General features: G+C 35.5%; 1 protein-coding gene across 2 annotated transcripts in view; it reads right to left on the bottom strand.

Moving 5' to 3' along the window:
• The window catches only part of LOC128993856 (constitutive coactivator of PPAR-gamma-like protein 1 homolog), a 36,377-nt gene extending 19,651 nt beyond the window's left edge, over window positions 1–16,726 (bottom strand). For both annotated transcript variants that reach the window (XM_054417915.1, XM_054417916.1), the window contains exons 1-6: window positions 16,438–16,726; window positions 7,844–8,120; window positions 6,994–7,166; window positions 1,411–1,671; window positions 871–1,038; window positions 201–396 (exon numbers count right to left, since the gene is read on the bottom strand). In XM_054417915.1, the coding sequence (XP_054273890.1) occupies window positions 201–396; window positions 871–1,038; window positions 1,411–1,671; window positions 6,994–7,166; window positions 7,844–8,051 (1,006 nt within the window). In that variant the 5' untranslated portion in view covers window positions 8,052–8,120; window positions 16,438–16,726. The remainder of the gene's footprint in view (window positions 1–200; window positions 397–870; window positions 1,039–1,410; window positions 1,672–6,993; window positions 7,167–7,843; window positions 8,121–16,437) is intronic.
• Between the last annotated feature and the right edge of the window lie 433 nt (window positions 16,727–17,159).

The following is a 17,159-nucleotide window of genomic DNA, read 5'->3' as shown; positions in this document are numbered from 1 at the left end:
ATATCTACGTAAAAACTGCTTGTACATTAAGAGAAATACTATTTGAGTAGATCGCAAGTGACAACAATTCTGTACTTTGGCCTAATTGATCAACCTTACATCAACCTTTGATCTTCTATACTTGGACTGATTATTTTTCCAATTAGCCTAAATAAATTAAGAGTCCTTATTCAATAATACTTAGCTAGTTTGTTTTTTACCTGTTGTTGACGGTCTATATCTGAGGAATCCATCTTTAGTGCCATCTAAATAATACTGAATGCTCTGCTTTAGTTTGGATAGCCTAGGGTCAGTGGAAGATCCTAGGATTGCAATGGCTGTGTCTTCAATATTATCCACATTCTGAAGATCTTTGACCTTTTCTGCCAACTGTTTGACTAATACATCTCCTGGTATCTGCAATCATAGTTTGGAATCAACAGTTAATACTAGAATTCATTTCCTACTACTGGAACGTTAGTTATTAATAAATAATAATAATAATGTTACCTTCTTCCGTTCCAAATGATTGTAGTATTTACGACGCGTTTCGTCAGCACAGTGACATCATCAGGTATCCGCTATCGCTTCGTCTTGAATATATTAACATAAAACAGTCATTGCACAATACACAAACACACATTTAATACATTTAAAGACCGGTCGTTGTTGTCGTCGCGGTGGCCACAACTCACGTACGCACATGACTAATTCTGGGCGACGACTCAAGACTTGGATAGTTAATACTAGTCCTGTTACAAAAACTGTGCATTACACAAAAAACTAATTAATAGTTGATCAATTAAACTAAAATTAAGAAAATACACTGATTCAAAGGAGATTTAAAATTACAGTACTTCAGACAAGTACTTATTAATTTCAAATTCATACCTTTCCTGGCATTTGTGTGATGCCGGCTTTCTTGTAAACATCAATGAGATCATGCTCAGGAAGTATGTAGTTGCCTAGCAGTGCAGCCAGCACACACAGTTTGTCTGAGGATAGGCCGAGACCCTTGCACAACTCTCCCAAGATGTATTCCTTTGACTCGAGGGATCCCTAGAATCACATTAAAAGATATTCAGTAGGCTTACATTTTTTATAAAAGGTAGAAATTCACTATTACACTACGGTCGCAAAGCAGGTTTGTGTTGTAGAATGAACACTGGGGCATAGTTCTCACAATTTCTACAGGTGTGTCAATAGCACTCAATGCCGAGTACCAAGGACTCAAGTCAGAACAGTTTTCCGACGTGCCACTGTGAGTCCACGCTGGTATTAACTACAATAGTTCACCAAATCTGACACAAGTCAAATAAGAAATAAGTACATTTTACTCGGGTGGACTAAATACTCGACATGTCACACCACTAAGCTGGCAAGTTACACCTTACACCTGGGGAAATATTTGTAAATCTCAAACTATCATACCTTGTATGTAAGTTTCAGTTGCCGAGCGGAGAAGTACCTCGGAGGATCAAAAGCAACGTACTCTGCATCATCAGCGATCAAACCGTGATAGTTATTCTCCCTGCAGTATGCAATCACTTCCTGCTTGTGATCGTCCATGGTACAGACGACTTGGCAGTTGAGATGCCTCAGTACCATGCGGATTGCTGTCCTTAGGCAGACAGGAGACGTCCACCAAACCTTGGGCGGGGGAGTACCTTTGGTGGTCACATGTTTCAAAACCTGCAATCGGACACCAAAATATCTATTACAAAAATAAAGACCAGGACCAGGACCAGGATGGCGGTTAACACAATAGAAACAGAACCCCTTTATAAATTTCTAGGTACAGTTTTAAAAATAGCAATATTTTTTAAAGAAAAAATGTATTTATTTATTTATTTATTGCTCTTGACAATTTTTACATTGTGTACCATATAATAGTGTTTTAATACCGTACAGTATATAGATTAATGAGAATTCATTAGTTTTGATTCAAAGTATATTATTTAATTCAGATACAGTTATAAAGCAAGAACCTTCAAAATATTTACAATTCAAAGTCAATAAACCAACAGATGTTAATTATAACATCTGCTTAATATTACAACATCTCTCCTTTTTAGTTGCCCTCGTATCTTTTCACAGGTTTCACGATTCTTCCAAACCTTGTTCTAACTTCTTCATTAGATTGGAGACTTGGTTGTGAATAAGAAGGATTGTTATTGTTTACAAACAGCCTTGTATTGAAAGTTGGTGTACTGGTATTTCTAGAGACTTGTCTTGGTGCTTTCTGATTACTCTGATTAGTGTTGTTGGTTTGAGAGGTAGGGGTTTTGAGTAAGCTCCGTTCATTGTTTAAGTCTATAGGAGTTTTCGGAGACTGATCGTTATTTTTAGAGAAAGGAAGTGGAGTAATACTTGCTGATTGTTCAGGACTGGTTTGGCTTTTGTACGGAATCAAGTGGTATCTGTTTCGGCGTACTGTGTTTCTTTCAGTATTTACCCAATAAGATCTTGGCTCATTGGCTAGGTTTGTTATTGTACCCTGACGTTTTAGATCTTTGATCCACACTTTTTGTCCTCGTTGCAACTGGGGTAAATCCCTGGTACCGTGATGCTTATCATATTGATTTTTGTAGGATTCTCTGTATTTTTCCTCCCTCTTCTTGAAACTGGATAAGTCAGGTCTTTCAGAAAGCTTCTGTGGCAATACAGGTAAATTATCTCGTAACCTCCTGTTGAACAAAAGTTGGGCTGGGCTAAGCCCGTTGGCTGTAAGGGGTGTGTTCCTGTAGGATAGGAGTGCAAGGTAAGGGTCTTCTTTGTTCTTTCGTAAGACACTTTTAGCTATTTTTACAGCAGCTTCTGCAGAGCCGTTACTTTGATGATGTCCGGGACTGCTTGTTGTTAGTTTGAAGTTGTACTTTTGTGCAAAAACTTTAAACTCAGAATTTTCTAAGCATGTCCGCTGGGAAGCAAACTGAGTTCCACAGTCTGATCTAAGTTCGACAGGTATTCCGTGGCGACAAAAAATTGATTTGCATTTCTCTATTATCTCACTTGTAGTTAATGTTTTTAATGTTGCTATTTCAAAGTATCGACTGTAACAGTCTGTCATTACTAGAAACCAAGTCCCATCAATTTTGAATAAATCGATGCATGCTTTCTCCCATGGACGAGAAGGAATTTCAGATGTCATTAGTGGTTCATGATGCTGGGATCTAAATTCTGTGCATTTAGGACACTCATTAACCGTTTGTTCTATGTCCGAAGATATACCTGGCCACCACATGCTGTGACTTGCTCTAAGTCGGCATTTACTGATTCCAAAATGTCCGGAATGAATTCTATTTAGCATATCAAGTCTTAGGTCACTAGGAATAATGAGTCTATCTCCTTTCAGCAAAACACCTTCACAGAAGGAAATTTCGTGGCGGACTGGGTAGTAAGGTTTTAATGCATTAGGCAATTTGGATTTGTCCGGCCATTCAGAGGAGCAAAACTGCTGAATTCTTCGGAGAATCGGGCATGATTTTTGTGCATCACATATTTTCTGGATTATAGCATCGGTTGTACCCAAATTTGTAATTACTGAACTAACAGCAAATTCAACTTCTTTTTCTAAGTCGTATGATTCTTTAGAAGGCAGAGGGCTTCTTGAAAGACAGTCGGCTGTCGCAAGATGTTTTCCTGGAGTGTATGTAACTCTATAGGAGTATCTCATAAGTCTTAGACGTAGTCTCTGAATACGGGGTGTTAGGTCATTCAAATCTTTGTTTGTTAGAATACTAACGAGAGGTTTGTGGTCTGTTTCAATGATTATGTCTTTGCCAATTATGTATTGTTTTAGTTTATCACAGCTCCAGGTTACAGCAAGGGCTTCTCTTTCTATATTGGAGTAGTTTTTTTCGCTCTCAGTAAGTGTTCTTGAGATGTATGAAATAGGTTTCCATTTGTTGTCTACTTGTTGCTGAAAGAGTACCCCACCAAGACCTGTTTGAGATGAGTCAGCAGACACCATGGTAGGGCGGCTAGAATCATAGAACGCCAGTTGGGGAGCGGAAGCAAGAAGTGACTTTATCTCTTCAAAGGCTATATTTTGTGTTTTGCCCCAAACAAATTCATTTCTTGTACTTAAAAGGTCTGTAATTGGTTTAAGTATTTGGCTTTTATTTGGAATATATTTTCCTACAAAATTTACCATTCCAATAAATCTTTGCACACCTGCTATGTTAGTAGGAGGAGGCAATTTTGTTATGGCTTCCACCTTTGATTCATCAATTTTGATACCATCCCTTGATAATTGGTGGCCTAAAAATGTGAGAGACTTTTGTGAAAACTGGCACTTGCCTTTATTTAGAGTAAAGCCTGCATTTTGAAGCTTTCCAAGTACTTCTTCAAGAGCATGATCGTGTTCTTCTTTGGTTTTTCCCCAAACAATGATATCATCCATATGAGCGACTGCATTCTTTTGTCCATTGAGGGTCTTGTTCACTAACTGTTGGAAAATCTCTGGTGCTGAACTTATACCAAAGGGCAATTTTAAAAACTTGAAACGACCGAATGGCGTTAAGAAAGTGGTCAAATCTTGTGATGTCTCATCTAAACTGACTTGCCAGAATCCGTGGTTGGCGTCTAATTTTGAATATAGCGTTGCTCCAGAGATTTGAGCTAGAGTTACATCAACTGGTTGGATAGGATAGTATCTTCGCTTTACACTCCTGTTTAATTTTGATAGGTCTACACAAATGCGAACTGTATTGGAATCTTTCTTGGGAACAACAACCATTGGAGCACACCAATCTGTTGCATGGTGGACTTCAGCTATGACTCCCATGGAGATCATGTTTTTCAATTCTTCTTTTGTAGCCTGCCACAGAGGCAAGGGGATCCGGCGAGGGGCATTGATAGCATAAGGAACGACATTATCTTTTAGTTCGACTTTATACTTTTCAGTAACATTCCCTAAGCCATTGAAAAGTTTTGGGTAATTAGCGAACCACGAGTTAGAACTTATTTCATTTATTCTAGATACAAGCTGGAGCTTTTCAATTGCTGGTTTTCCTAAAAGAGGAACAGAAGTCCCTTTAGAAACATATATTGTTTCATAGCATGTTGTATTCTTGTATGACATTTTGACAGTAGCCATCCCTAAAATTGACAGATCTTGCCCATTAGCCCCTTTAAACTGTTTAAGGGTAGGCGACAATCTAATTCTTCTGTTTAATTTAATGTCTGATGGCACGACTGTTACATCTGCTCCTGTATCTATTTTGAATGCAACACTGTCACTGTCATTGATATTTAATAATACTGTCCATGGATCAGTAGGCCTAGATGAATAAATTTGGCTTGGAGTCACCGAACCAATAAAGTCTTGTGATTCAGGGTTTAGATTATCAATTGATTTAAAATCGTCAGTTTCAACATGGTTTACGTTTTTTGATCGACAAACTTTTGAGAAATGTCCAACTTTACCACAGAGTTTACATGTGTGGTTTCTAGCAGGGCACAAATACTTTTGGTGAGATGGAGTCAAACCACACCAAAAACAAGATTTGATATTTTTATGAATGGCTTTAGCATTATTGGGTTTGTTAGGAAAACAACAGATGTTAATTATAACATCTGCTTAATATTACAACAAATAGTTATTCTAATATTTATAGTTAGGCCTACATAGAGGTTATTTTATAAAATTACACTGTGGCCCTTAACTCCAACGGTGTGCAGTGAACTCATCAACCAAATAGAACGCCTGATTTTTCAAGTCACGCTTCAGTTCCGTTTTGAATAGAAGGGAACTTTCCAGACTTTTAAGCCTTTCAGGAAGACAGCTAAGGAGCCTGACACCTAATTGAGAAGGAAGTTTCTCAAATGCAGCTGTTCGGTGTTGGGCAGTGCGAAAACTTTCCCTTGCTCTAGTCCCATGGCTGTGCACAGCAGTGCCTTGGATAGGCACATGTTGAAACCAATAAGGTACAGGTAAATTACACAGTAGGCTATAATTTTTTATATTATATGTACATGCTAATAAGTTAATTTCAGACTGTAATGTGAATTCGCAATAGCTCAGATATTTGGAATAGTTATTAAACAATTAATTCTTATAAATTTCATTGTACTATTCACACCTTAATAAGCTCTTTTTTTTAATTTGACGGTTTAGGCCTATTATTTCCAGACTCAATAAGTTAATCTTTGCTTATGTTTTAAATAAACTGAACTAATAGGCCTAGAAGTATTGGATTTGAAATAGTTAACTTAAATCATTTGCACATCGTAAAATATTAAAATCAATCAACTCAACATCAACAAAAATGTTTAAACAAAGGCAGACAAACCAAACTCCTAAGAGTCTTCTTCACCCCTGCGAAAACAATAAAAACTTGTCCCTCGCTCCGGATGGAATGTTTAAAGATACAATGTTAAAACTTTTTTCCCTTGCATATTAATGTTGGTTCTAGAGCCCTCATACATGATATATCCAAGAAAATCAATAGTATAAGTATAAAAAAGTTGTGAAGTAACATAAATTGAGTCATTTTTAAACACTGATAAAACTAATTATTATTTTCAACCTTTTGAGGTACAAGAGCTCTAATATAACTATTCAACTACATTGATACCAAATTTCTAAGAAAATTTGTTGAAAAACGGCCTCCGAAACGGGGGACGAAATTAACATGTTTGTCAGAGGCTACTGCGCTACTAGCCTTTTACAAAACTTGGCACAGGCGGCAGATGAATCACCCAAGTGTCGATTTATTAGGTAGTCGTGTGTTTACGATGTTTTCAGAATGGCCCCGCGCTACCCGCCCGTCCTCAACAATTTCCCCAAGGCCATATCCCCAAAACGGAACTACACCGAGGGAGATGAAGACTCTTTAAGTTGTCATAACAAACCCAACAATCAAAATATGGACTGAATACAGAAGCATGAAATGTAATATTTTGAACTATTTCATACATTTATAATTTAGAAATTTAACATTAAAACTTATTAACATTGTAAAATACCACAAAAAGTGAATAGGTACCTACTCAAGTTGCAAGACCCACCTGATTGACCTTCGTCCTTGTTTTTTGCTGTGTCTGTATCCATTCTGCCATTCGCTGAGGTTCGGTACAGCCGTTGAAAAATACTACTAAATCAATATTTGCCTTTTGAAGATTTGTTACAAACTGTGCAAGAAAACTGACCATTCGATTCCACTGTCCTCCACATGCCCAATCTAAAATGTACATAATGTAATGCATTAGGCTTACAATTTGTAAGGTCGATGGTAGTTTAAAACAAATAAAATTAAGTATGCGAGCTACAAAATATTGTAGGCCTAAATTACTCTCTTTTCTTATCAATAAACCGAGGTTTTTAGGGCTTCTACTTTCCAGGAATACTGTAAAGAGTAAAAAATTTCAAATCCTTTTACCGGTATTTTAGATTAAGGCTAAATGTGTCAGAGTAAGTGAATATATTAAAGCATAGCTAATATTAAATAACATTTCTTTTAGTTATTTGATTTGGTATAAAACCAAATTGGAAACAAATTTAAACACTGTATTAAAACTTTTATAAGTCCTAACTGTTTTTAGCATATTAAAAAAAAATCTTTTTTCTGGCTTTAAAATATTATTATAAGTTTTCTATGCTAAGCCTTAGGCCTGCAACAAATAATATTAATTACAAAATGCACTAGACATCCTAACTTAATTCATGAAATTAGTCTGAACACTGAAACTATTTTTTAATACAAAGTAATGGTGCACACATCACTAAAATGTCTAAAGGTTTGGAGCCTTCATTACATTTCTCTATCTAAATTTGAAACAATTTCACTTATGTCCTGTTGCAACAAGGTGTATTTCAATTGAATATCAAATATGGATAGTACAACATAGGCTATAGTACCTGAGAAGAAACCACCATAAAGACGATCCAAACAGCATTCTCCATCAACTACAAGACTGAATTTCATTAACGGGCTTCCACCTTTTTTCTGTGCCTGTTTTGCAAGGCGCTGAGTTACGGTTTTTGCTATTCGTACGAGATCCACCCCAACACAAGACTCAGGTATGGCACCACTTTCAAGAAATGTTTGAAGATCCTGGATCCCCATTATGAATTTTGCACTTGTCACTTGTAAAATTAAAATTCACTCATCCAGTAATGTGAATCATTTAAAAACCTGAAAGAAACAAATTGTTTGAGAAAAACATGAAAATTTAACCCTGTTGAGATAGGATCAATGTATCACTTAACTTAAAAGAATTCAGCTTTCTCTGCACGTTCCTCTATATCTGTTGAGCAAACACACAGAGATAACGTAAACTAAATAGTGGAATAGGCCTGTGAATATTTTTTAACTTCTTGATAATGCCGTATATTTTTTTATAATTTTCATCAAATTATCAACCGTAAAAATTTTACGTAGGCTTAATTAGTTAATGATGGATAAAGAAGTTAAAAAATATTCACAGGCCTAGACTAGGCCTATTTATTGTTTTATGTCTGTGTTCTTTATCTCTAAGCTCTTGTTTTATATGTAATTTTTTTATCCACTTAATTTTATCAATGAACTAAGTATGAGAGGCCCTAGTAAAAAAAATAGTAGGCCTATTTAACTTAGATTATTGCTAGGTTTTGAACTAACTTGGGCAAGGAATATTGGTTTTAAGTTCAAAATTGAATGTAGACAGAATATTGATTAACACAGCAATAATTTTAAGTTTGATACTATTTTTATAACAAAATTACATATAAAACAATACGTAGCTTGGGCCTAAGACCGTCAAGTTACAGTAAATCAGCATTTTAAAATTATAAAACTTTAGGGAAAATTTATTTGGTACATATAGGCCTACCTAGGCCTAATGTTTTTTTTTATTTTTTTTTTTATTTTAGTAAAGGATAATATGGCTAGGAAGTTTTTACTTACTTAGTTGCAATAACAGAAAACAATTTAGACCAACTACTTTTTCTAACACAATGATCCTCTTACAGGGGTGGTGAAAAGTCCCAGGACTGCTTAATATTTTTTTTACTGTTACAGATGGATCTATACAAGTTGGTACACTGTTACTAGGCATAAAACATTATTTTACTACAACTTCAATGAGCCGTTTACCACTTCAGGGGGGCCGCCCACAAGGAGTCGGAAGAAAATCTTAGAAGCATTGGTTGATATGCACATAGAATTAAAGACCTTTACTAGTCGAATAAAAATACTGAAAATTTGAACTCGAGCGGACAACAGAGTCAAAAATGGCAGCCGTTCAAAGACTCCTTGAATCTACTATTTTGAATCTTAGAATGACTGCCATTTTTGACTCGGTAGTCAGTTTGAGTTCAAGTTTAAAGGCCTTTAATTTGATATCAGTACATATCAACATATATGCATATGTTTGTGATTTTCTTCCAAATTCTAGCGGGTGGCCCCCTGAGAAGGTAGCAAGTAACATTGCAAAGTCGATGCATCTTTGAATGGCTGTAATTTGGGCTTAGTTGTCTGTTTGAGTTCGGGTTTGCGCCATTGTATTTTACTAACAAAGACCTTTCATTTGATGTGCATATGCTTACATTTAATATTTTCTTCCCACTCCTTATGGGCCGTCCCCCTGAAGTGAGCCGCTCATTGAAGTTGCAGTATAATAGTGTTTTATGCCCAGTAACAGTGTACCAACTTGTATAGCGCCATATGTCATGGTTAAAAAAATATTATGGGGACTTTTCACAACCCCAGTATATAATTTGTTCAAGAAGGCATAAGCTAGAAGTTACACGATCATAGACAGAAGATTTTTTATTAACCTACACTTTTAACCAGGCTTTGTGTGTGACAAATTTGTAGCCTATATCTTGTTTTGTGATCAATTAAGGAGTGAGTAGGCCTAAGTTATTTGTACAAGATTCTTAAAAAAACAATTGGATACATAATATCTATAAAAGAGGAAGTATGTATGTATATACCCTATGGGCTCCAAAACCGCTCAAAGGGGCTCCCCCCCCCCCCCCCAGAGGGTTTTAAGGGATCCAATGTCAGACTTTTGGAACTACAATGATTACAAATAAAAGCAGATGTTTACTTTTAACCAACTGTTTTGAGTAGGTTTGAAAAACACACCATTCTGTATTAGTCATGATTTAAAATAGTGCCAAATTGTTTCCACAGAATGCAGCACAGAAAACTATTTTACTTTTGATCCAGTGTAGGCCTACCCCCGTGCGCGTGGTAGTGTCTCAAATTTATTATCAAAATTAGTATTAATAACGCTATAACTTTATCATTATAATTTAGATAGCATTGAAATTTTGCCATAAAACTTATTATCTGTTAACCAATTGGATGGAAATGTTTAGCCATAGAGTTCACAGATCTAGCCTCCCAGTGCAAAGGCACGTCTGCCTTGGACAAAAAGACGCCAAGATCAAATTTAAGTGTAAAACCTTAAAAAAAAAAACAATATTCCCGGGAAAGATTTAAAATATTTGTGAAGTGTGTATGTAAGAACTTCTAAACCAACCACTAGGTGAGGATGTTTGAAAACCCCAGCTAATATGAGAACAAAAATTAAGTACAGATATTAAACTCGAACTTGAAGCCAAATGTCCAACTAAAAAACTTAACAAAATCCCTCCGCTAAGGCTTTTTAAATAAATTATATAAGAGAAGATCTTCAATCAGTTTGTCCAAATGTAGATATTTGCAAGCACAGCTACGTCAAGCTGCTCACCAGAAAGATTGTTTTCATGCCTTGAAAGGGCAACATATTATTTAAGCAGAAGCCGATCTTCTGAAGAAAGACTTTTAGTTAACTAGAAGTCTTGAATATTGAACTACTGTAACTGCTGAACTCCCTAGACTTAGCTTGGACTGTTATTGATTTATTTCCAAAGTTTCAATCAAGGAGAAAAGATTGAACTAAGTTAACTACTAACTCAACTCATTCAAAATTGTATATGTTATTCTTTAAAGTAGGATCTATCATGGAGGATATATAATGCTTATAACGCTTTTCATTGAACACTTTTAGTCAGATCCACTTACCGGTACTTTTTTTTATACTAACTTTTTTTGTTTTGATTCATTTAGTTTCAAAATAACATAACAACAGTTTTTCGGTACATAGCAACAGTTTTGTAAATAAAAGTATTTGTGATTGTATATCTGACTAAAAGTTTTCAATGAAAAGCGTTATAAGAACCCTTCTATACGGACGTTTTTGTGTGCCGTTTACGCACCGCAAAACGCGATTATGACTCTTCTGATTGGATACCTAACAACATTGCATTCCATGTAGGCTATGCAAAACAGAATCGCGTTTTGCATGAAAACGGGGAAACAAAAAAAACTGTAAAAGAGGGCTCAAAATGTTATTATTTGTTGATGCAGCATGCAATTGCCGATTACTTTTCAATAAAAACAGCTAGCAGGGCATGTACTGTTATTCTTATTATGGTCAGTGAGCATGCTCACAAGGGTGGGGGGGGGGGGGCGGCTAACTTTGCTGCCTAGAGGCGGCAGATAGTTAAATACGGTTGCAAACCAGGAAATGTAATCCACTAGACTCCAGCACGTGCTCCAGCGTAAAAAACCAAGCGCTTATGAGTTAAAACAATAGTTAGTAACAGCATGGCGCGCTGGGTAATTGCTAGTTAACTTATATTTATAGATTTTAAGTTGAAAAGTAGACTCATCGGTAACCCAGAGATGAGGCAATGCCGGCAGGACCAATTATTAAGAGTAGGACAGAATCTAAGATTGTTAGCATAAATGAGTACCTAGATCCTTTTTATGTAAAAGCTAAATGGGCAAAAACTTGAAAACAGGACAATTGCTGTCCCCAGCTAATTATCTCTCTTCTATCATGTATTTCTTACTTCTAATGGTTTTAAATAATTTATCATACTTTACTTTATATAAAAATGTGTAATTTGTATTTGTTTTTGTTGTATTTAATAAAGAAAAGTGTGTTTAAAAAGTTCATGTTGTCTACATTTAATGCAAAAACCCTGTCCCCAAGATTAGAAGTTGGATACAATAACCCTACCTCTTCAGTATTATTAAGACGATATTGTTGTAATATTTGGTTTTAAATTGATGAATAATGTTAAAAGATTATAAAAATACATCAAACGGACTTTTTAATTAAATATAACGGCAATAGCGGGCGTTAAAAGTCGCGTCCCCAGCCGGGAACGTAATGCTGGGTTCGAGGGTTGGGACCGGTTCTCGTCGGGTCATTGAACCTTCTCGACTTCGGGTGGAACAAGACTTCGCCCTCTCTCAGTTCCTTGTTAGATGTGGGTGTGGTAGGTCAGACGCGATGTGACTCCAGGCTTTGCAGGTTAACAGGTAAGTCGTTTTTTAAAACCTGTTTTGTTAGCGTTAAGTTTTTGCGTAATGCTCGGTACCCTTGATAACTGTGACAATAAGGTGAATAAGTTATTGAAAACTAAGAAAATATAAGTAAAACAAATATTAAATCAAACATAATAGCTTGCGAAGGGAACTATGCCACCATGTTTCGTTTTAGTCAATGACGAGAGTAAAAATGCTAATATCGGTCACGCTAATGTCGGTCACAAAATCTGAGGATCTGAGGTGTGACCAGCATTAATTTTCGTACATTTTGTGACCCAAATTACTTCTCTTATGAGTTTTCAATGTCGAGAATTTTTTTTTTCCAGTAACCCACGATATGATTGGTGATTGCTTATATTTATTTTCTTTACGATAAATATTCTGATTGTGGAGACTATATGACAATCTGGGCGGCCAGAGTTTGGCTGCGAGATTAGCGAGAAAATTACGAACCTCGCTCAGTCTGATGTGACCTATCATTAGCAGACGATAAAATCCAAAGGTGACACAGCGTTACTAATATTATGCATTACTGTAATTAACAAATTGCTGACACCTCTGTTGTGATGTTAGTTAATGGATCCAGCTGAAAATTTGTAAAACGTATTTGAATCAACAAACGGAAGTAGTTTTAAAGTTTTTTTTAAGTTCCACTGAATGAAACAACGTTGGAATTCAACGATTCCCAGTCCTAAAAATTGCCATTTTCTGACTATGTTAATAAAATTAAACAAAGTCAGTGGGTATTTAAATGCCAATAATTTCCAATCTAAAACGTATCCTAAGCTTCCTGTTTAGTTAATTCAATATTTAACACAGATTTTTACATTTTCGGTTTTATTTTTTTTATAAATTAACTACAGTAATAACAACTAGTTGGCTGGGTGTAGGCATCTAGTAATAGCCTACACGACATATGATACAGTGGAGCCCCGAAAGTCTGAAACTCGGTAATCCGAAAATCCATTTAATCTGAAACTATAATGTTGATGCTGTTCATCAGGAAATGGAAAGAGCGGGATAGTTTTACCAATCGCGGTATTTATCATTTTCAGCCTGAAGAAATTGATTTGTCTTGATAGTATATAAATATTGAGTATTATACTAAATATTTCATGATTTAGATAATTAATTGTATTTTAAGTTTACTTAATTCACTTTTCTGTTTATACTCTATGTCTAAATATACTCATTTATTTGCAATGTTAATGTGTTTATTGCACAAAGACTGTTTACTTTGACTTTTTGGTATATGCAATTATTGATCATAGTATTATTTGTAATTTCCATATACTTTTTCCACATCCTGGTCAGTACTGGTCATAAAATTGTTTTCCCGTATGGGATGATGGTAAAATAATGATATTTGTTCATAGTAAGTACAATCAATTTTAATTTCTTGTTTTGTATACCATGTAATTAAATTATTTACCCTTTTCATTCTAAAGAAATTGGTTTTGCTTGATATTAAATAAATAATGAGTATTAAACTAGATATTTCATAGTTAATTAATTGTAGAAAATAATTTTTCATTTTTAATAAAAGAAACGTCATTTCTCAAAGAAGATAAACTTTTTATTTTCAGATTGCAAGAGTTTGCCTGTAATTTTTCTTTCAATTTTATTATCTATTTTAAAAATAAAACATAACAGTTTTATAATGCTTACGATCTCCATTATTGATGCATTTGAGGCAATGTGTAATGTCAGTCACGTTACCTGCATTACATGTAATGTCAGTCACGTGATGCATTTGAGGCAATGTGTGTAATGTCAGTCACGTTACCTGCATTACATGTAATGAGTCACGTGACCTACATTAGCTGTAATTTGGGTCACTCTTGTAATGGTGGGTCACAAAGTTTTTGTTGCCATATAATAAAAACCACTAATTCAAATGGTCGTTTTATAATTGGAAATTGTACTTATAAGTACATTATTTGGAAAAAAACCAAAACACAACCTATAATAAGTAATGTGTGTTGGATAAAGGAAAAAGAGAGATCCTGAAATCATGTCCACAAATTTATTACAGTTTTATTTGAGCTTTTAACATCAAATATATTCATAAACTATTATATTTTTCACACTTGACTGTTATTTGGTAACCTAAAAAGCTAATGGAATCATAATTACCATAATTCTTTCAAGCTAACTGTGTCAAAACTTAGGATTTTGTGTGTGACCCACATTACACAAAAACCTGTCCCCAAATTTCTCTTCTAGTAATAATTAATTAGGCTATATAAATTAATTTCAGACTTAAAAACATTATATTTATGAACTACAAAGACCAAACTTTCAAAAAATATAAGATTTATTAATGTAGGTAAGTATAATTTTTTTCAAATGCTGGGGACAGCAATTGTCCTGTTTTCAAGTTTTTGCCCAAATAATCAAATAGGCATAACTAAAATACAATAACTTATAAATGGTGGTAACCAAATAATATAGGCATAACGTTCAGAGTAAGAGTTTTGAAGAAAAAACGCCTATTAAAAAGCAGTTGAGACTAGATCAAGTACACTTTGCCTTGCTTGCACATTTTTGATATCGTTATTTCATTGTGTTTTACCCACTATTTAATTGTGAAAAAACAGTGTGGAAGTTGCATAAATTAATGGGTCGGTTCATTAAAACCTAACCTTTACCTTCCTAATCTAACCTCACTTCAAAACACTTAATACAGTCACGAATCCGCATAAAACCCGACCTAACTTCCTCACATGCATAAATAAGAACTGATTATTTGGTTTCAAAAGGAATTGATTTGATTTCATTCCGCATTAGATCAAGTATAAACAGTTGTTTGCTCTTCTCACTCAGTCCTCCGCACTCCTCACTCTTCACTCAGTACGGACCCGTCCAGACCACGCCATATTATCATTAGCCTACCACCTTCAGTACCGCTCAATTATCCTTAGATTCGTAATCCTAACCTTCGTTTCACGGCCACAACGGCCACTTAGGAATCTCTCCGACAAAAACTGATTGCATTTTTGGATTCAGCGTTAAAAATACTGTAAGTAGACATATAAAAATTACATCATATCCCAATCTAAATACGGTAAATATTTGCTGGACATTTAAACTTAAGTACAGCCCAAATAGGCATAACTTACCTACAACTTGTCTCCTGTAGGCCTAAGTTAATGTTAACACGTTGACTGCGCGTGCCGACTTTAGTCGGCGTCGCCAGCGCTCCCAGATGGCGCGCGCCGACTAAAGTCGGCACCAGACCAACAGAAATATATTGAGTCAGTGTGAGCTTAGCCTCAGACGGAGACGTTGTAATCGTTGCCAGCCTGCCAGCTTAGAATGCGAGCTTTACTTTGGTGTAGGTTGGTACTAAAATTTCCCGTAAAATCCTGTCTGGCAATGCTTTTGTCCCGGTTTCGGGTATTTTTTCTCTTCAACCCACATTACAAAGACACTGGATACGGATCCATGCAGTGCTGCTACCTTTGGGTGTTTCAGTGAACTACATCCACTCTCGGGGTAACGCAGCACAGTCACCACTGCTCTTTTGTGATTCGTCAGACTGAAATATTTGAATGCCAATTGCGTTCGCTGATTCGGTTGCGCGCCGGGGCTTCGCCCGACACTGGGGAGCGCCTGTAAAGTCGGTGCGCGCAGTCAACGTGTTAAATCAAAATTGAGTTAACTTTTATTTCTAGGCTAAGTATTTAAGAATTAACTTACCGGTAACGGTAATTAGAGACTTATGAAATCATAACTAAATGGTAAGATAAGCATTTAGGCCTAAGTAAGTATACAAGCAAGTCTTAAGAATCATGTTTTGGTTCATTAGCTTCCAAATTTCTAAGTTAAAGGCTTTAACTTAGGCTAAACTTAAGTTAGGCCTAATTATAAAATAGGCAGGCCAATCTGTCTAAAACAAGAATTAAGAATACATACCAAAAGTTCCAGAGATTATACTAGCAATTAACTATTATATGGATAAAAATTAATAATTATGGGCGATTAAACATGGTAGCCTACCGAAGTTTCAAGTTAGGACTAAGCATGAACCTTGAATGAATTCGGCAAGTTGGTCACCAATAAAGTAGGACCTACAACCAAATAGGGATACACAATTTTATAGCCTTAAAAATAAACATGAGATGTGAATTGTACGTACCATTTAAATCATCTAATCCTCTAAAGAAAACCCATGCTACAGAATCCCTGAGTGTAGGGAAGTGGTCCGTCTCCTCCCAACCGAATGACCGGCAAGAGCAGAAGGGTGGTTCACAATTTCTAATGAGCTGGATTGTGAGAGGGGAACTAACTATTGATAAAAAACACTTATCAAGTAAAGTTAAGACAACTAACTTGGCATTCAAACAAAAACCAGAAATTTTAATCGTTCTAAAACATCCTAACGGAGTAACTATGGAAGAATGGAGCGCCGATCACATCCGCCATTTTCTCGATGAACAGTGAGAAGATGAAGGAGGAAGGAAGAATCTAAGCACTTAATAATGAAGACAGTAAACGGAAAATTAATATTGACTAGCATTGGAGAAACGGAAGTGTGTTAATAGAAGCACTGATATATAATAAAACAGTGTTATATTATCAATTCTATTGCTATTATCAAAGTAGAAAAATCATTTTTTTCTTAACATTTTTACCCTCCCTGTTGCAGCAAACCTAAGTACTCGTTAAACTAATGCTATTTTAGAGAACAAATGTGTTATTTTTAAGGAGACATTTTAGTGTAAATCCAATAAGTCAAATGGAAATTCGCTTGGTCTGCAGGTTTGCTGTGGCGTGAGTATTTATCTTCATCTTCAGATATTTGGAATATGAGTGGGTTTCCCCGTTCACACCCATTAAAAATAAAAATCATCAGATTAT

This window comes from Macrosteles quadrilineatus, unplaced genomic scaffold (genome assembly GCF_028750875.1).
Source record: "Macrosteles quadrilineatus isolate MER2022 unplaced genomic scaffold, UCM_ALF_1.0 Scaffold_5__1_contigs__length_97177068, whole genome shotgun sequence".
Lineage (NCBI taxonomy): Eukaryota > Metazoa > Arthropoda > Insecta > Hemiptera > Cicadellidae > Macrosteles > Macrosteles quadrilineatus.
The sequence above is the reverse complement of the archived record's forward strand: the minus strand, read 5'-3'. Positions and strand labels throughout refer to the sequence as shown.